At 36.4% G+C, this 19,780-nt stretch overlaps 1 protein-coding gene across 8 annotated transcripts in view; it reads right to left on the bottom strand.

The window, feature by feature from the left end:
* REV3L (REV3 like, DNA directed polymerase zeta catalytic subunit) overlaps positions 1-19,780 on the bottom strand; it is a 197,236-nt gene that overhangs the window by 106,813 nt on the left and 70,643 nt on the right. For 6 of the 8 annotated variants that reach the window (XR_002823319.1, XR_002823318.1, XM_004372470.3 and 3 more), the window contains 3 exons: positions 13,133-13,322; positions 8,892-8,966; positions 1,649-1,809 (listed from right to left, as the gene is read on the bottom strand). Coding sequence is in view for 6 of the 8 variants with exons in the window: in XM_004372470.3 (XP_004372527.1) it covers positions 1,649-1,809; positions 8,892-8,966; positions 13,133-13,322 (426 nt within the window). In the remaining 2 variants the exon portion in view is untranslated. Of the gene's footprint in view, positions 1-1,648; positions 1,810-8,891; positions 8,967-10,258; positions 10,355-13,132; positions 13,323-19,780 lie in introns of those variants that run through there. The other 2 variants (XM_023727678.1, XM_023727674.1) reach the window with 2 other exon arrangements.

Consider the following 19,780-nt stretch of genomic DNA (forward strand, 5'->3'; position numbering starts at 1 on the left):
ATAAAACAACATGTGTACTACTGTTTCATGAGAAACTATTTGTTCTGTAAGCCTTCACCTGAAGTACAATAAAAAAAAAAAAAAAAAATCAGTCAGTGAGTGTTAAGCGCTTTGTAGAGAATTAAAGTAGATGATATATGACAGTGACGGGAGACTATTTAGACTTGGTGTTTAAGGAAGATCCTTCTGCGCAGGTGACCTTTAAACTGAGATTTGAGTGACAAGAAGGAGCCAGATACTGGCAGAGTAGTGAAAAGAGTATTCCAGGCAGGGGAGCCACTAGTGCAAGGGTCTGAACAGGCCAGGTATGGTATAGGAAAAAAAAAAGCCAGTGATGTCAGAAAGTAATGAGCTACCAGCAAGAATAAAAAAACAATGATAGAGATGGAGGTAAGTATTAGATCATTTGGGGCTTTGTAAATTAAGCAAAGGATTAGATTTTACTCTAATTTGAATTTAGAAAAAAGTTTTAGTAGCCAGTTTTGCCTATTGTGTATTTTGGAACTACTTTGCCTGCCCTGATGGTGGTGACGACAATATTTTACCAAAAAGAAGTGGCAGACAGTAAAAAAGTGCCAATTTTAACGTTTGTTAGCATAAGTAAGTTTTAAAAAAATAGTCAGATGAAGTAATACAGGCCAAAGAATGGGAAGAGAACAAATATTTAAGAACCACTTACTATTTGTCAGGTAGTTTATATATACATCGTATCTCATATATTCTCAAAACCTTCCTGTGAGAGAGGCCAACATCTTTACCTATGTTTAATAACACAGTCAACTGATAATCAAGATGAGAACCCAGACTGCTGGACTCAAACCTTTGACATTTCCACTACTGGGGTGCCTTCCTCCCCATGTTCCACCAGACATACCTATTAACTCCATGAAAACTAAGCTTTAAAAATAGTTTCTTAAGAAATTTGGGAAACCTGCAAATATGTAGCAATTAAGCAATACACTCCTTGTAAATAACCAGTGGGTTAAGAAGAAATAACAAGAGAAATTAGAAAATACTTTAAGACTCAACATACCATAACTTACAGGATACGGCAAATGCTATACTTATAGAAAAATTTATACCTGTAAGTGTCTCTATTAAAAAAAAGAAGAAAGTAGTTATACGTGCTACAACATAGATGGACCCTGAAAGCATTATGCTAAGTGAAAGAAGCCAGTTACAATAAACCACATATCATATAATTCAGTTATATGAAATGTCCAGAACAGGCAAATGTATAGAGACAGAAAGTAGATTATTGATTTCAAAGTGTTAGAGAAGGGGAGAGTAGGGGGTTGATAGCCAAAGGGTATATAGGTTTCTCTTTCAGGTGATGAAAATGTTCTAAAATTTATTGTGATGACAATTGCACAACTCTGTGAATATGCTCAAAAATCACTGAATCATATACTTTAAATGGATGAATTATATGGTATCTGAATTATACCTCAGTAGCTGTTATAAAAACAAAGAAAACAAAAACCATTTCTTCTGAGATGCTTTCCTGGCTACTTCTAATCCCATTTTGTATATTTCTTTTTCTTTATCCACTCAGCAATTATTTTCTAAACATGTATTATTTTATAAATCATCGATTATATAACACTTGTGTCAAAGTGTTAATTTGAACTTGTGAAATTAACCTTACTTTTCCTTCTTGCTTTTCGGAACTTGACAGCAGCCAGATTTATTAAGTTCATTCCATACAGATTGTAGTCAATGAAGAGCTGCAGGAGGTAGGGAATATGCGCTTCATGAGGCTGGTAAAATTTATTCATTATGGCTCCACTTTGCAAAAGTTCACATATCCTAAATTAGAAAAAAAAGTTTTATCAGAAAATTTTATTCCCTAAAATGCTAAGTGAAATAATTACTACACAAATATAGAGCATAAAACACAGTATACTAGCACACAAAATTTTCATTTCAATTTTTATTGGAAATTTGTATTTTGTTAGAAATTAAAAAGTTTAAATCCAGTTTTAAAGTAAGCACTATGCTCTGAAAGGAAATAACAACAAAACAAAAACAAAATACCTTCATGGGTAAAGACTATTTTGACTTCTAAAACCAATTTAATACTAACCATATTAAAAAAGTCAAAATGTCAAAAAGGTTTTTAAAATATGAGCTTTTCCTTTTAAAAATTACAGAAATAATTTTGAAAAGATTACATAAACATCCTAAAAAATCAAAAAGGAAATAGGACTCATAATCTCACCATTCAGAGGTGTTATCATTTTAGTATTTTTCTCTTCTGAGTTTTTTTCCTTCATGATGGGAAATACAAACAACAGGCAATTACAAATAATATAATAACCGGAATGCAGAGAAAGCATATGAAGCATCTAGAAGAGACACCTAATCAGAGGTATAGAGGTGGTTTCTGTAAAGCCTTCGTGGAGGGAAGTGTCTAAGCTAGAGATGAACTGGAGGTCCTTTTTCTCTGAGAGGAGGAAAGAATATTTCACGCAAATGAAATTGCACATGTAAAGGATCATGAGAAAACAGAGCTTATTCAGCAACTGAAGCCACTGAGTAAAGCTGTAACCTAGCGTCAGAAGCTGCGGCGCGAGGTGGGGCTACAGAGGTAGTGAGAAGCCCAATAATGTGGAGCCTGCTAAGACATATGAATAAGTATTGGAGTTTAACTGAGAAGGAAACAGAACAAAGTGAAATGACCAGGCTAACTACAGAATGCATAAGACTAGAGATAGGGAGTGAGGAGGCTATTGTGGAAAAACGAAGATAATGGTGGCTGAAACAAGGATCATGAACGGACTGACTCAGAAGATATACAGGAAATAAAATGGTCAGGACTTGATGACTAACTAGACAGGGAGGGTGAGGTAGGAGTTGAGGACGATGGCTAATTTTTGGCTTAAGCAACTGGTTGATGCTGCTGCCACTGATTAAAACAGAAAATATTGGAGGAAAAACAAACTGTTCATTTTTTGGTGTGTTTTTGTTTTTGAGGAAGAATAAGGATAAACGCAAGGAGCCCTGGAGGCACAACAGTTAATCACTCAGCTGGCTAACTGAAAGGTTGGCAGTTCAAACCCCCCAGCTGTTCCGTGGGAGAAGGACAAGGCAATCTGCTTCCATAAAGATTACAGCCTTGGAAACCCTATCGGGCAGTTCTACTCTGTCTTATAGGGTTGCTATGAGTCAGAATTGACTTGACAGCACACAACAGCACGAACAAGGATAAACTCAATTTCAGACCTACTGGGGTTTAGGTAGTGGGGTACTGAGGTAGATTTCTACAATAATATTGGAAATTAATAATAATGAAGATAAGAATAATTCTATTAACAGAGCAGAGGCAAGTTAACATATTTTGGAGCACTATTACTAGACTCGATGGTACCTAATGTACTAGACACTGTGCTAAGTGCTTTAAATACTTAATCTCAAGTTATAAGATAATAGAGGATAAGCCTATTATCCCCATTTTACAAATGAGGAAGCTAAGTCTTATAGAAATTTAAAAAGTTGGCCAAAATCGGACAAATAAAAAGTAGCAAAGCTAAAATTCAACCCAAATTCTCTCTGACTTCTGAACACTCACCCTCAACCACAGTGTTAATCTATTTATTCAGTAGATGGTTTGTATATTGATCAAGAGCTCTGGAGGGAAATTTAGGCTACTGACACACATTTGAAAGTCAAATGTTTAAAGATTAACAAAAACAAAACAAAACATGGAGGTAGAGAAGACTGCAGAGAGGAGAGAGTATAGAAAGATGAAACCCTAAGACAGAAACACAAAGAACAATTGTTGTTGTTAGGTGCTGTTGACTTTTAACTCATAGTGACCCTATGTGATGGAGTATAACTGCACCATAGGATTTTCTAGGCTGTAGTCTTTATGGGAGCAGATTGCTAGGTCTTTTTCCCACAGAGTCGCTGGGTAGGTTCGAACTGCCAACCTTTTGGTTATCGGCTGAGCACTTAACCATTGGGCCAGCAGGGCTCCTTAAAAGAAACTACAGCTGTCTCCTTAAGGAGTAACTACAGATGTTAAAAGAGGAACCAACAAAATGGTATGAGTATGAATGATCAAAGAGGTAGGAGAAAAACCAAAGGAGGCTGGTAACACAGGAGCCAACATTTGAGATTGTTTTAAGACATCATAAATGCTGCTACAAGGTCAAAAGTTAAGGGCAAAAAGGTATTCACTGGATTTAACAACACTGAGGTCATTAGTGAAAGCAGTTTCAGTAAAATGGTTGGGGTAGAAGCCATATAGGAATAAGTTAAAGAGTGAATGGAAGTAAGAAACCGAATCCACAAAGTAGAGATAAATCCTTCAAGGAGAATGGCTATGCAAGTGTCTAAGACTATGAATGTGTGTGTTTAAAATTAACAGTCTTATTAAATGGTGTGGGAAAGGGAGATGAGGACACATTATAAACGGAAAAGGTCCTTGAAAAGGACAAAGAGGATGGATCTTGAGCCTTTTAGGTGATGCAGGGAGATCTTTTTCACTGTAACAGGTAGCAATAAAGAGAGAACAGATATGAACACAGTTTAAGGGGTTTAGACAGAAAATCAAGAGAGTTCTCTTTTAGTGGTTCTCAAACTTTTTGGTCCCAGGATCCCTTTTTATTCTTAAAAATTATTGGGAAACCCAAAGAGCTTTTGTTTATGTAGGTTATATCTACTGATACTTACCATATTAGAAATTAAGACTGAGAAATTTTTCAGATACTTATTTACTAATTTTAAAATAACAATAATAAACCCATTATGTGTTAACATAAATTTTTAAAACATAAAATATAGCTCTATTTTCCAAAACAAAAACAATTCAGTGAGAAAAGAGGTATTATTTCACATGTTTGCAAATCTCTGTCTGACTTAACACAGCTGGATTCTCACATCTGCTTCTCCTCAATCTGTTGCAATATACTGCTTTGGTTGAAGCATATGAAGAAAACTCAGCCTCATGCAATATGTAATTAGAAAAAGGAAGATTATTTTAACAGTCTTTTCAGATAATTGTGGATATTCTCCTTTGATATTACATGGAAACTCAACAAGTGGTTATTTCTTAAAGATTAGTTGCAAGATAGAATCTGAAACCAGATCAGTGAACTTTCTGTACCGTTACATTAAAATCTATTAGTCTGTCTTGTACTTTGAATGGATCTTTTAACCATGCATAATTTTCTAACACCATACATTGGTCATTTGGAAAATATAGGTCCACTAAGTTATGCAGATCTTCTAAACATTGATGCATTTCATTTTACAATATGAAAAAATCATGTTTGTTAATATCAACACCTATCTCATCAGAACAATCTTAAGTACTGGAAAGCTGTTAAGCTCACAGTGGCGAATAAAGAGTTTTCAAAATTCTAATGTTTGTTTGAAAGCTCAAATTTTATCATTGGCAATAAATACTATCAGTTATTTTCCTTGAAGTGACAGCCTCACTTTGTTCTTTTTTTAGAAAATGTCTTGACAAATATGCAAGTCTACATAACCTGGTTTGTCTATTAGTTGTTTTTTCAAGTAAAAATAGTATGTCTATTAGTTGTTCTTTCAAGTAAAAATGGTGTTCCATTTAAAAAAAAGTGGCTAGTTCTGTTCGCAATTAAGAACAATCATATAAATGCTTCTTTTCCTAAAGATAATCACAGCACTTAAGCAAACAGGAGATGTATCTTATGCTTAATGTCATTTTGTCACATAAAATATTAGAAAGATATATATTCAAAGGTTAAGATTTAATAAAAGTAAAAATTTTTACTGTGTTATTATTTATATACCTAAGTAAAACATTTTATTTTGTTCGTTTTTTTTTTAGCTATGACTGCTTAGTGGTAGAAAATACAATGTCTAGTACAGTTTGATGCCATTTCTTTAATTTGGGCTAAGTGCCAGCAATTTTATCCACCATTGCTTCTGCACCATCAGTGAACATGTAAAAAAGACAAATCACATTTTAGTATTATTATGAAAATAATTATGACCATGCAGCGTCCCTAGAAGAGTTTCAGGGGCTCTCAGACCACACTTTGAGAACCTCTGTTTTAGACTGATGGGTCCATTTTCTCTGTAAAGTAGGAGGCAAGTCCTCAGCAGAGGCTTAACATCCGAGTAAAAAGGGTGGAAAATGGTGAAGAAAGTTAATTAGAATAAAGTAGAAGTAAGGCAGGGCAGGGGAGGGCCCGGGTGAAGTTGAAAACCATGAATTGACAGTGGTACCAATCTGATTTTTTTATCCTGCAATAATCAGAAACTAGCATTTAGCAGAGAGAAATAAATGTATTAATCCAGAATTGATGGTTTCCCTTGGCAGGTAAGGGAGTTGAGAAGACAAAGCATTAAATTTAAGCTGGAAAAAAAAGGAATTAATTGCAGGAGGAGGCTACAAGATGGGGCAGTAATAGTGTGGCCAAGGGGCTTGATGCCTAAGAACAGCTGGAGTAAGAGTAACTCAGGGACAGAGTTAAAAAGAAGACAGACATGAAGGATCTTACTGGAGCAATGAAAATGTTCTAAAACTGGATTATGGTGATAGCTGCACAGTTCAGCACATTTACTAAAAATCATTGAATTGTGTACACTTAAAAAGTGTGAATTTTGTGGCATGTAAAATATACCTCAAAAAATTGTTTGAAAAAAGGACGGAAGATTGTAGTCAGAAATCAAGATGTTTGCATCTAAAATTTCAGGGGGAGAACCAATTCCAGAGTATGGCCAAGAGAGTCAGCGGTTTAAGAAGAATGAAAATAAAAATCACAGGAGATGAGCAAGTAGAGGAAACAAGAGGTGACATAGCTCCCAAAAGACATGAATAGTATTCATTCATTTATCCAACAAATATTTACTGACTGACTACTATGTGCCAGACACTATTCTAAGTACTGGGGATTCAGCAGTGAACACAGCAGACAAAAAATCTTTGCCTTTGTGGAGATTTACATTCTAGTATGATACCAATTTTACATGTAAATTAAAAAAAGAGAATACATGCATATAGGTACATATAAATGCATGAAAAACAGGACATACACCAAGCTCTTAAAAGTGATTACCTCTAGTGAAGAGAGTTAAGAGTAAGGGTAAGGTCCAAACTGCAATATTTTGCAATATTTTACACGTAAATACAATAGCTAACATGTACATAAATAACACTTATAATGCACCAGGCACTGTTCCAAGTGATCTACAGATATCAACACATTTAATCCTCAGAATAGCGGATACTAAGATCAACCCTCTTAAAAGGGTGAAAGCTAAGGCACAGAGAGATTAAATAACCTTGCCTAAAGTTAACCAGGTAGTAAGCAGCACAATCAGAATTTGAATGCAGGTGGTCTGGTTTCAGAGTCAGGGCTCTTATCACTACACTGTGTATTAGTTAAGCATTATAACACAAATGATACACAAATGTATAAACAAATGTATACTCAAATGTATAAAGGTACAATAAAAAATAACAAAAAAATGGAGAAAAATTTTCTTTCATAGCCTGCTCTTTTCCGTCATAGCCTATATCACAATTTCTGATTATGTTTGTATTAGTTCACCATTTGTCTCCTCTGCTAGGCCGTAAGTTTCCTAAGGGCAGGAATCATGCAAGTTTTATTCACCACTGTTTACTCAGCAACTTCCACAGTGCATCATATAATGTAGGCCCTTTATACACACTCCTTTAAAAATGAATAAATGAATGAATCACCAACAAATTAGGTAACTTCAGATGGGCACTGTGATAAGCTGACTGTATAATTTAATGCAAACTTATTGGGAATACTTCAACAGTATGTGATTGCTACAGTCGCAAGGAAGAAAAACAGATTTATATTTCAAGTAGAATTACAGCTTACATGTTATTTATTAAAAAACTTGTACATGGTTTCCTCTTCTAGCACAGTTTGTGGAGAAGAAGAAAAACAACTAAGGTTTACTCTCTTGCTGCTCTGTATGCAAGGAGTAAGAAATCACAGCTTGTGGTACCTTACACCATAGATACTGTTTAAGGTAAGGTCAAGGGGAGGCTACAGAGAAAACTAGTTCTCACTGACTACTCAGAGAAGGGAATAAACATTTGGATTAGGGCATGATTCAGTGAAGTACTCAGAATAAACCCCATGTCCTTGTTTGCTGTGTCTCTTAGTGCTGAAATTATCTCTGGGGAAACATCCAATTTGCATCTTACCAAAAGGATGTTCCCTTTTGGAACCCAGTACCTACTGACAGAGAGACCCTCCTGAAAAAACAACACTCAGCCCTCCTCCAAGGCCCTGTTTTCCCTAGCTTGTCACCACAGAGAGTAAAAACCCTTGTTCTGAACCCAAAGGATAGCTGAAGTCTTCTATACATTTGCCCTTCCTGCTACCAATAACCTGGGCTCCAGGATGACTGAGAAAATGAACTAGAGGCAGAGAGACTAAGGGAAGGATAGGGGGTAGAAAAAAACAAACAAACCTACCAAAACAAAAAAACTCAGGATATAAAGTTTCGCTAATGTCTAGTAAGGAATTAGTTGGACTCTAAGACCTCAGAAGCCCTTTCACCCTGGCCTCTCACACATTTCTCCTTGCTTTCAAACTGAACAGTAAGTTTCTCTTAGTATTCTATACCCAGCAAAGCACTATGATTATACAAGGTAGTCTTCATCTCTCCTTATATACTCCCACAAACTCCCTAAACCTAAAACAGGAAAGAAGGAGTTGGGGATCATAAACCAAGATCCCTCCCTGCATAAACATTAGCCCACTCATGGGTCTCTCAGTGCACATATATATACATATCATGGTCTCTTTAATAATGATACAAAGTATACAGGCCTTTCATCTATATTTTTCTTTTTATTACTAAAATACTTAAAGTGATAGTTATTTAGAGTTTGGCTTCCTTTATCTTTGTACCTTTTCATCATTGCAGGATTATAAAGATAGATCTTCATAAAGTGTCTTTCCTTCTCATGATAACCATAAAAAGGCCTGAAATATAAGAAAAAGATATTTCAAATTATTTTCATCATTCACAGATGAAATAATATAACTTATTGTCCTAATTAGACTCACTTGGCCTAGTTCAATTTTACTTCTATTTAACATCATCAAAAAAAAAAAAAGACCTTTCAATTAACCCTACCATAGGTTAACATACAAAATGTTGAAATCTGGTTACTTCTTTTAAAAAGTTTTTAAGAGTATTACTTTCAAAAACCTAAGGACAAAAAAGAGCAGCAAACTTAATCTCAATTCAATATGACTCTTAAAAAGTGGCCTTTTTCTCTTTACTCTGAACATGATGAGAGAAGAGAGACCTTTCAGGCCCTTCTCCTATCCCCTCTTTTTTTCATCAAAAACTAAGCGTTCTTCATAAACAAAGTCCTTTATTTAACAACACATATCACTTTCCCTGTCCAGCAATGTTTATTATTAATTTTGCAAGTTCACAAGGCAGCAACATAGGATGGTATGGATACCCAGGGAAACTCTTAGGCAGGAAGTAAAACAGAGGAAGAGTTTGAAAGTAGATATTTTGATGCTTAAAAAATTGTATGTGATAATTAGAGCTAGTTTTTTAATATAACAACAAGAAGGAAAATGAGGAAGAACGTGAAAAATCTCAGCTAAATAACTTACATGCACTGAGGTCATTTGTTTATTCTTTATAAGAGATTCTCTAGAATCATGGTAGCTGAATGGCAAGAAATCTCAGAAATGAGCCTAATGTGTCATGGCCCTATCTCTTAACACAGCCTGAATGCATAGTCTAGAAAAACTGGAATTAAATCTTGTACAAATTTTAATTTGGTAGGGAGATGCAACCTTGTCTATCAAAGAAGTATGGAGTACTGAAAGAGTAAAAGTATCAGAGAAGGTAGAATGAATGGTGAGAGAAAAGGGAACCCAGGTAAGAGAAAAAATGAAAAATATTAGAATAGCAGAAAAAAAGAGAATGGCAACCACTAATTAGATTGAACAGCTCATTTTTTGCCCCTAGGTATCCAGATCTGTCACTCAACTACTCTTGAGAATATAGCAATGCTGTAATAAATACCCACCAAAAATATAGAAAGACTGGTGACTATTCACTTCACTGGGCTGTTTGGAGATTCACCTCTGAAATAAGATTATATATAGGAAAGGTCTTGCAAAGCTTTAAAGCACAAAAACAATTAAAAAGATAAAGCTGGTGATTATTTTTAACAAAATTGCTGCCGTCATGGGATGAGTATGGACTTTCACCTCATTCTTTTATTCAGCCAGTTATGGAGCCATACCTATTAAGTAAGTGCCCAGCACCATACAAGGTTCATAATGATGTTCATAATGATGAACAAGACAAAGATGGCTCTTTGTCTCCTGGAGCTTACATGCTAGTAAGAGAAACAAGAAACACACACAAATTAAGCAAACAAAAATTAAAATAACTGCAAACTATCTCAAGTGTTAAATGAAGCAAATACTGGGCTGAGATTTAGAATAATAAGGGCAATTTATTTTAGATAGGGTAATCAGGGAAAATTTCTCTAGAGAGGTGAAGGATTTGAAGGATTAGAGAGCATGGTAGAAAATCAGATCTGTTGCCACTGAGTTGATTCCGACTCATAGAGACCTTATAGGACAGGGCAGAACTGCCCCACAGTTTCCAAGGAGTAGCTGGTGCATTCGAACTGCTGACCTTTTGGTTAGTAGTCAAGTTCTTAACCACTATGCCATCAGGGGTCCTAGGAGCATGGCAGAGCACTCAAAAAATTGCATACACAAAGAGCTTAGGTGAGAAAGAGCTTGGCTTATTAGAGGAACTGAAAGAAGACCAGTGTTTCTGGATGGAGTATATTGAACAAAGTCTCAGCATAAGGCAGGGGTCAGATCACATAAGCTGTGGTTAGAAGTTTAAATTTTGTTCTATATGCAATATGAAGCCACTCAAGGATTTTAAATGATGTTTTAAAGATCCAATTTACATTATAAGAAAAGTACTTTTGCTGCTCTGGAGTGAGATAAAAATAGAAGAAGGGATTTCAATTGAAGAATAGAAGAAAAGAGTTCAATCAAGGCTACTGTGATGGTCTGAAGGAAAGTCTAGATTAAAAGGTGGAGGAAAACAGATTTAAGATTTCCACTTTGATTTCATACAGAAATATCAAACTCAACACATTCCAATATAAGCTCTGGTCTTTCCTGCCAACCTGTTCTACCTGCACCTTCTCTGTCTTGCATGTTGGCAATTCCACCCTTTTAGTAGCATAGACTTAAAATTTTGTACTCATCCTTGACTCCTCTCTCTCACACCCCTATTCCAATCAGAGAGCAAATCTTGTTGATGTACCCTCAGAACAGATCCAGAAGCTGACCACTTCTCACTATTCCACTGCTACTGCCTAATCCCCTGCTACTACCAGAGTTTAAGACATCATATTCTCTCACCCAGCGTAACAAAACAGACTCTCAACGCTCTCCCTGCTTCTACTTTTGTCCCTCCATAATCTCTTCTTAACACAGTAGCTAGAGTAATCCTTTCAAGTAAACTCAGACCACGTCTGCTCTAAATCATGCAATAGCTCATAGTGAATGCCGAAGTCCCTACCGTAGCCTACTGCAGTGGTTCTCAAACTTTTAGCATATATCAGAATCACCAGAAAGGCTAATTAAAACACAAATTGCTGGGCCCCACCTCCAGAGTTTGATTTAGTAGGTCTATGGGGGGACCCAAGAATTTGAATTTCTACTGAGTTCCCAGCTATGTTAGTCTGAGCCCTCTGATAAAGATGCCAGAATGTGCAAGAAATTTATTAGAGAACACGCCTGTGAGAAAAAATGAGGAGGGAACCAGCAGAGGCGGGGAGAGCCATCAGACCTTCATACAGGTCTGATCCCAAGTGAAAGAGAGGAGGACAGAAGAAAATGTGGGGGGGAATGTCTTATACTAAACTGCAATTCTAATGAAAGTTCAGCAAGGCTGTCTGAGAAACCTCAAGCCAAAGTTACCCATTAGGAGTTCCATGTCTCCTACCTTTCTATATTAAGAAATAGGCCTACCTTAGTATCCCTACCATGCTCAGTCATTGGCTGAGAGCAGCCTCTGGAAAGTGCTTTCAGCTCATATGGGGTGATGGATTAGATTTCAGTGTGCAGTAGCTGGGGCCATTGGTCAATTATGCTCCCTGTGGTTGATGATCTGAGAGGTGCATTCTAACAGCCGTCATATTAGGTAATGTTGATGCTGCTGATCCTGTCACCATACTTTGAGAACCACTGGCCTACACGATCTCCATCCTCTCATACCTCTCTAACCTCATTTTGTCCTACTCTCCCCTCTTCCTTCCTCCATTGGGCCTCATGTTGCTCCTACTCCCTTACCTCCTTCAAGTCTTTGCTCAAATGTCATTTGCCTTGTCAATGAGACCTTCCTTGATTTAAAAAAAAAAAACCAAACCACGGCCATTGAATCAACTCATAGCAGCCCTACAGGACAGAGTAGAACCACCCCATAGTTTCCAAAGTGGTAAATCTTTATGGAAGCAAACTGCCCCAACTTTCTCCTGTGGAGTAGCTGGTGAGTTTGAACTGCCGACCTATTGGTTAGCAGCCGAGCACTTAACCACTGTGCCACCTGGGACCCTTCTTCCTTGATTGCACTATCTAAAAGTTCTACCTGCACACTTCTCCACCCTACACCCGATTCTCATCCTGTTCTATGTCTTTTTTTCTATAGCATTATTTACCTTTTAATAAAAAAAACAAACTTATTAATAACCTATTGGTTATTGTCTGTTTCCCTCTACTAGAATGTAAGCTCCATGGGGATGGGGATCTTTGTTCTGTTCATCAGTATATCCCAAGCACCTCAAACAGTGCCTGACATACAGGAGGTACTCAAGAAGTATTTGCTGAATGAGTGAATTTCTAGTTCTAGGAAGCAGAAGAATAGGAAATATTAAGAGAGATCACTGTTAACCATCTATCTATTTTTCATTGCAACAGAAATTTATTTAAAAAGTTATAGCAAGAAGCTCTCCCTAGTTCCACTAGGAAAAAAAAAAAAAAAAAAAAAGAACAGAGTACATGTGAATCAGATGTTTTCTTCTAATTAGAATAGCAATAGATATACAGATAAACACAAATTTGAAAACATGTTATCATATACTTACATTCCTGATACTAATGACACTTTGAACACATGCTGAGCAGTGGAAGATGGATTGCCTAAAGCCACATTAAGTGCTCTGTCGATACTGAATGCCATCTGAGAAAGATAGCTTTCTGGCTGCTGTCCATAACCATCGTATGGCACATAGAGGTAAGGAAAGATGCCATGTAGATGAAGACATGTCTTCTGACCTAAAATATAACACATTATAAAGTTTAGTCTTGAAAAGCATTTAAAAAATTTAATATTACAAAGCTCAGAATGCAAGCTGTTTAAATGTTCTAATGGCAACACAGCTAATCTAAGGTAAAGGTTGAGGAAAATAATCTATAATTAAAGCCACCTATATTAACTATGTTTTACAACAAAACATTTGGAAGCATTTTGTAAACATCAGCATTGTAGTATAATTTAAATAGTATTTTAGTGAAAATATATTTGAATATTTTACCCTCACAACCCAATTATTTTTATGTACTTCACTAAATCAACCTGTAATACCACTTAGCACAGTGTTACGAAGTTTTCAGGAATTTACTGAAAGTTTACTAAATAAATCAATTAATGTGTTTGGCATAAATGTTTTCAAACAAGATACTTCCCTAAGACAAAAACAGTTCCAAGAGAAAAGAGAAAGTAAAAGCAGTTCCAGTGTGTGGAATTTTGCTATTAGAAGGGGCCAATAAATAAATATATAATAAAAATTTTGCTATTAGAAAAAATAGACAGAAACAAATCAAAACAAAACCCCTATAGATCAACTGTAATGAACTTCCAGATACCTAAATTGCATTATTTGGTGGAGTAGGACAGGGAGACACAAGGAGAGGAAAAAACAAACATGCACACTTTCAGGAAGCCATATTCTATCAGTCAAGCTGCAGAAGGGGTAAACGGTGCTGGCTTGCCAATACACAGTCCGGCACAGACATGATAAAGAAAGTAATGCAGTGTGAACTCACAAAAGAAGCGCCACAAAAACAGCAATGTGTCCCTGACAAGGTAAGTAACAAGAACAGCAGCAACAAAAGCAGATGCACCGTTACTCTCATGAATCTGGCAGGGCTGTATGGAAGTGGATCCTGTTCTCACAGTATTGTCCTTAGTCGCCCTTGGATGCATGCCATTTGTCGAATTCAAACAGAGAGGAGAACAGCCGCAATGGAAGAACATATCCATTTTTCTCATGCTGTCACTCACTGTCACTGTGCTGCTCCTGCCAACACAAGCCACATGCTTCTTCCCACCCTTCCTTCCCTTCCACTCTCTGTATCTCTCTGTCTTTTTCTTTTTGTAGGAAAGTAGCTATTATAACAATAAGTAGAAACATTCATGGAACTTCATTTCACACTGTTTGACTACTACTTCCTATTTATAACTAAGAATGATTTATATAAAATATTCAGAAAATAGTTCTGCATTCTGTTGATATCTCATGTTTATATTACTTAAAAGGAGTGACATCAGCTTGTCTTTATTTTTAAAGCACAATTATAACAATTAACTTACAAATTTGGAACAGTTATTACATAAAGTATAACAAAAGTATTACATAAAGAAAGATCAGTCATATAATGGAATAAGATGTGCATACTCCAGACTATGATTTGAACTCACGACCTTCATACTTTTGAAGTATTACAAATTGTGTTACTGTTAAACCAGTTCCAGTTTCTATTTTTAGCAGTAGTTATCCTACTTCATTTTAAATAAATAAAAAATTCTTTTCAGTTAAAAGCAAATCCTTTGGCTATTCCATTTTACTTTTAAACACAACATGACACTATTTTCTAAATATCACAGTTTTTGAATTCTTCAAATAGAAAAAATTCAAATTGTAATGATAAATAAATCTTAACAAAATATATCCTTAATTCACTGATGACCTACTTGAATGCTCTTTATTATTTTTATTGTTGTACTTTAAGTGAAAGTTTACAGTTCAAGTTAGTCTCCCACACAAAAATTTATACATACATTGTTATGTAACCCTAATTGCTCTCCCTATACTGTGACAGCACACTCCTCCTTTCCACCCTGGATTTCCTGTGTCCATTCAGCCAGCTCCTGACCCTCTCTGCCGTCTCATCTCACCTCCGGACAGAAGCTGCCCATTTAATCTCATGTATCTACTTGAGCTAAGAAGCGCACTCTTCACGAGTATCTTTTTATGTTCCACAGTCCAGTCTAAACTTTGTCTGAAGAGCTGGCCTCGGGAACTGTTTTAGTTCTGAGTTGACAGAGAGTCCAGGGGCCATGCTTTCTGGGGTTCCTCCAGTCTCAATCAGACCACTAACTCAGGCCTTTTTACTAGAATTTGAGTTGTGCACCCTACTTTTCTCATGTTCCATCAGGGACTCTCTGCTGTGTTCCCTGTCGGGGTGGTCATTCGTGGTAGCTGGGCACCACCTAGTTCTTCTGGTCTCAAGATGATGCAGTCTCTGGTTTATGTGGCCCTTTCTATCTTTTGGGCTTATACTTTCCTTCTGTCTTAGGTGTTCTTCATTCTCCTTTACTCCAGGTGGGCTGGGACCAATTGATGCATCTTAGATGGCTGCTTGCTAGCTTTTAAGACCCAAGATGCCACTCACCAAAGTAGGATGCAGAACATTTTCTTAATAAACTTTGTTATGCCAATTGACCTAGACATTCCCTGAAAGCATGGTCCCCAGACCCTTGCACCTGCTACTCTGTCCCTTGAAGTGTTTGGTTGTAGTCAGGAAACTTCTTAGCTTTGGTTTAGTCCGGTTGTGCTGACTTCCTCGGTACTGTGTGCTGTCCTTCCTTTCAGCTAAGATAATTCTTGTCTACTACACAGTTAGTGAATAACTCTCTCCCTCCCTACCCACCCCGCCCACCGTCATAACCATCAAAGAATGTTTTCTCTGTGTTTAAACCTTTTCTTGAGTTCTTATAATAGTGGTCTTATACAATATTTGTCCTTCTGTGACTGACTAAATTCACTCAGAATAATGACCTCCAGATTCCTCCAAGTTATGTTTCACAGATTCACTGTTGTTCTTTATCTTTGATTAGTATTCCATTGTGTGAATATACCATAATTTGTTTATCCATTCGTACGTTGATGGGCACCTAGGTTGTTTCAATCTTTTTGTTATCGTGAACAGTGCTGCAATTAACATGGGTGTGCACGTATCTATTTGTGTGATGGCTCTTATTTTCTCTAGGATATATTCCAAAGAGTGGGATTGCTGGATCATGTGGTACTTCTATTTCTAGCTTTTTAAGGAAGCATCAAATCGATTTCCAAAGTGGTTGTACCATTTTACATTCCCACCAATAGTGTATAAGTGTTCCAGTCTCTCCACAATCTCTCTAGCATTTATTATTTTGTGTTTTCTGGATTAACGCTAGCCTTGTTGGGGTGAGATGGCATCTCATTGTAGTTTTGATTTGGATTTCTCTAATGGCTACTAATCATGAGCATTTCTTCATGTGTCTGTTAGCCGCCTGAATGTCTTCTTTGGCGAAGTGCCTGTTCATCTCCTTTGCCCATTTTTTAACTGGGTTGTCTTTTTGTTGTTGAGGTTTTGCAGTATGTTGTAGATCTAAGAGATTAGATGCTGATCGGATTTGTCGTAGCCAAAATTTTTTTTCCCAGTCTATAGGTTGTCTTTTTACTCTTTTGGTGAAGTCTTTTGATGAGCATAAGTGTTTGATTTTTAGGGGCTCCTTGTTATCTAGTTTCTCCTCTGGTGTTTGTGCATTGTTACTTATGGCTCATATTCTGTTTATACCATGTATTAGGGCTCCTAGCGTTGTCCCTATTTTTTCTTCCATGATCTTTATCATTTTCAATTTTATATTTAGGTCTTTGATCCATGTTGAATTAGTTTTTGTGCATGGTGTGAGATATGGGTCTTTTTTCAGTTTTTGCAGATGGATATCCAGTTATGCCAGCACCATTTGTTAAAGAGACTGTCTTTTCCCTAATTAACAGACTTTGGGCCTTTGTCAAATATCAGCTGCTCATAGGTGGATGAATTTTATGTCTGAATTCTCAGTTCTGTTCTATTGGTCTATGTATCTGTTGTTGTACCAGTACCAGGCTGTTTTGACTACCGTGGCAGTATAACAGGTTCTAAAATCAGGTAGTGTGAGGCCTCCCACTTTGTTCTTCTTCTTCAGGAATGCTTTACTTATTCGGAGCCTCTTCCCTTTCCATATGAAGTTGGTGATGTGTTTCTCCATCGCATTAAAAAATGGCGTTGGAATTTGGATCGGGATTGCACTGTATCTGTAGATCACTTTGGGTAGAACTGACATTTTCATAATGCCGAGTCTTCCTGTCCATGAGCAAGGTATGTGTTTACACATATGCAGGTCTCTTTTGGTTTCCTGCAGTACTGTCTTGTAGTTTGCATTGTATAGGTCTTTTATGTCTCTGGTTAGATTTATTCCTAAGTATTTTATCTTATTGGGGGCTATTGTAAATAGTATTGATTTGGTGATTCTTGAATGCTCTTTAAACATTTAAATAAAAAAATTATACCCACTGCCTTTCTGGACAAAAAGCACAAAGTAGGGGAGGTGGGGATACACAGAAGTATTCCGTAGTAGGTTGACAAATAAATCCAAGACATAAGATTTCTCCGATGGGTAACTTTGGCTTGAGGTTTTCCCAAAAGCCTTGCTGAACCTTCATTAGAATTGCACTGCAATATAAGACATTTCTACCCAAACTTCCTTATTTACCAGTGTTATCACATATTTTACAAGCAATACTGTAAGTTACTAAGATATTAACAGTCAATACAGCTTAATAATGTAATTTTTGTATAATTTTACAAGAAACAACTCCAAAATTAGATTTCTATAAATATTTTCTTTATAGGCAAGGTGCTCACCAAGTATCTTTTAAAAAATAATAATTTCATATCAACTTTTCATATCTCCTGTGAAGTAGGAGCAATTATCTTTCTTTTTATAGGCTTTGTAACTACAATAATCTTGAGATCCACGATTTAGGATAGAAGTAGAAGAAAATGACTTATTTAGCAGGTACTGGGCTAAGTGCTGTATATATGTTATTTTTAAAACTTAAAACAACCTAGCAAGTATCACAGAGGTAAATTTTCCCGAAGTTACACAGCTATTAAGTAATTGAATCAGGACTTGAAAATCAGATCGACTAAATCTAAAACCAATAACTTTCCACTTAACCATGTTCATTCAATTTTTTTTTTTAAATTAATGTACGCTTCCTTAATTTGTCAGTTATTGTTTTGTATTGCCTGTTTCCTTATCTGACTCCCCCTTTTGACTACAAACTCTTTGGGCTCTGAGACTGGTCTTGAATGATCATAATATCCCCCAAAACCCAGCACAAAATGCAATTAATATTTATTGAATGAATAAATGAATGAACCTACAGCAAAACAGAGTAATTGCTTAAGAAGAAAGAAATGACGTGAAAGTCTCTGAATAGCTGAAAACACAAACCTGTGAAAACAGTGGGACTGTGATTCAACTACTGTTACTACCATCAGGGTTACAGGAGGACACGTATATGGGACAGGGTGAGTCCTCAGCTCACTGCACTTTCCTACCCTAAGTGATCTGAAGTCCCATGCAAAGCTTTAGTCACTACATTAACACAGACATACCTCTCTCTGGTTCTACTACAGCTACGGATGGCTCAGTACCGTAGCCGCCACCTCTCTTCAGGAATAACCTCCTGAAGAACACCACAGCACAAAGAATTCATGGCACAGCACTAAGTGCTCTGACACAGAATAAGTATTACAGAAAAGAAAATCTTAAGAAACAAGACAAAATAAGAAACAAATAAGGGGAGAGAAAAGTATACAACATCAATATGAGAGTCAATTTCTTTTTGGCAACAGTAGTCTTTTATTACTGTAAAACATGTAGTTCTGTCATAGCAGCTTTATCTAGACAAGATATAGACCACTTCCATTTACTTCCCTCCATCAGCTCTACCCTATTCTAATGTGTGGAGTCACATAGCTGTAAAGTCCCTTAGGGATAAACTAGTCTGCCTCAACCGCATCAGTTAGGATTCGGTTCAGCTGTGAAAAAGCCCTAAAATCAACAACTGAAACATTAAAATTAGTGGCTTCTCTCTCATAACATTATTCCAGAGGCAGGTAGCTGGCAGCAGAGACCCAGGTTCTTTCAACATCTAGTTAGTGGCCTAGTTAAGAGGAACTTGTGACTTCAGTCCAGAGGTATTCCATTATACTTGAAGGAGTTCCACATACAGGATTTTTGTAAAGAATGGTATTATAAAATTAGTGAAAGTTATGCAGGTTTGAAACCTTCTGCTAAGTAATTTGAGATTCTTAAAAAATCTAGGATATTACCCAACATGTAGATCTAAGAGAAGAAAATATCCATATTTTTTAACTGTCCTCTCTTAATGTCATGTTAAACTGAATTTAGGTAATAAGTCTGTAGGAACAAAGATAGTCTTAGGAAGAATAAGGCTATGTTCACAGATTTCAAAATTTTTTAAGAGTTTGAGTTTTCCTATTTGACTGATGTTGCCTAGTTCAGAAGTTACAATAAAGTTGTTTCAGGAAAGCTCCATGGAAACTTGGTGTCACATAGTATAACCACTGCTTTTTAAAGATACCATGGCAAAGCTCTGTGGAGTTGGCTACTT

Source organism: Trichechus manatus, unplaced genomic scaffold (genome assembly GCF_000243295.1).
Source record: "Trichechus manatus latirostris isolate Lorelei unplaced genomic scaffold, TriManLat1.0 scaffold00017, whole genome shotgun sequence".
In the NCBI taxonomy this organism is placed as follows: domain Eukaryota; kingdom Metazoa; phylum Chordata; class Mammalia; order Sirenia; family Trichechidae; genus Trichechus; species Trichechus manatus.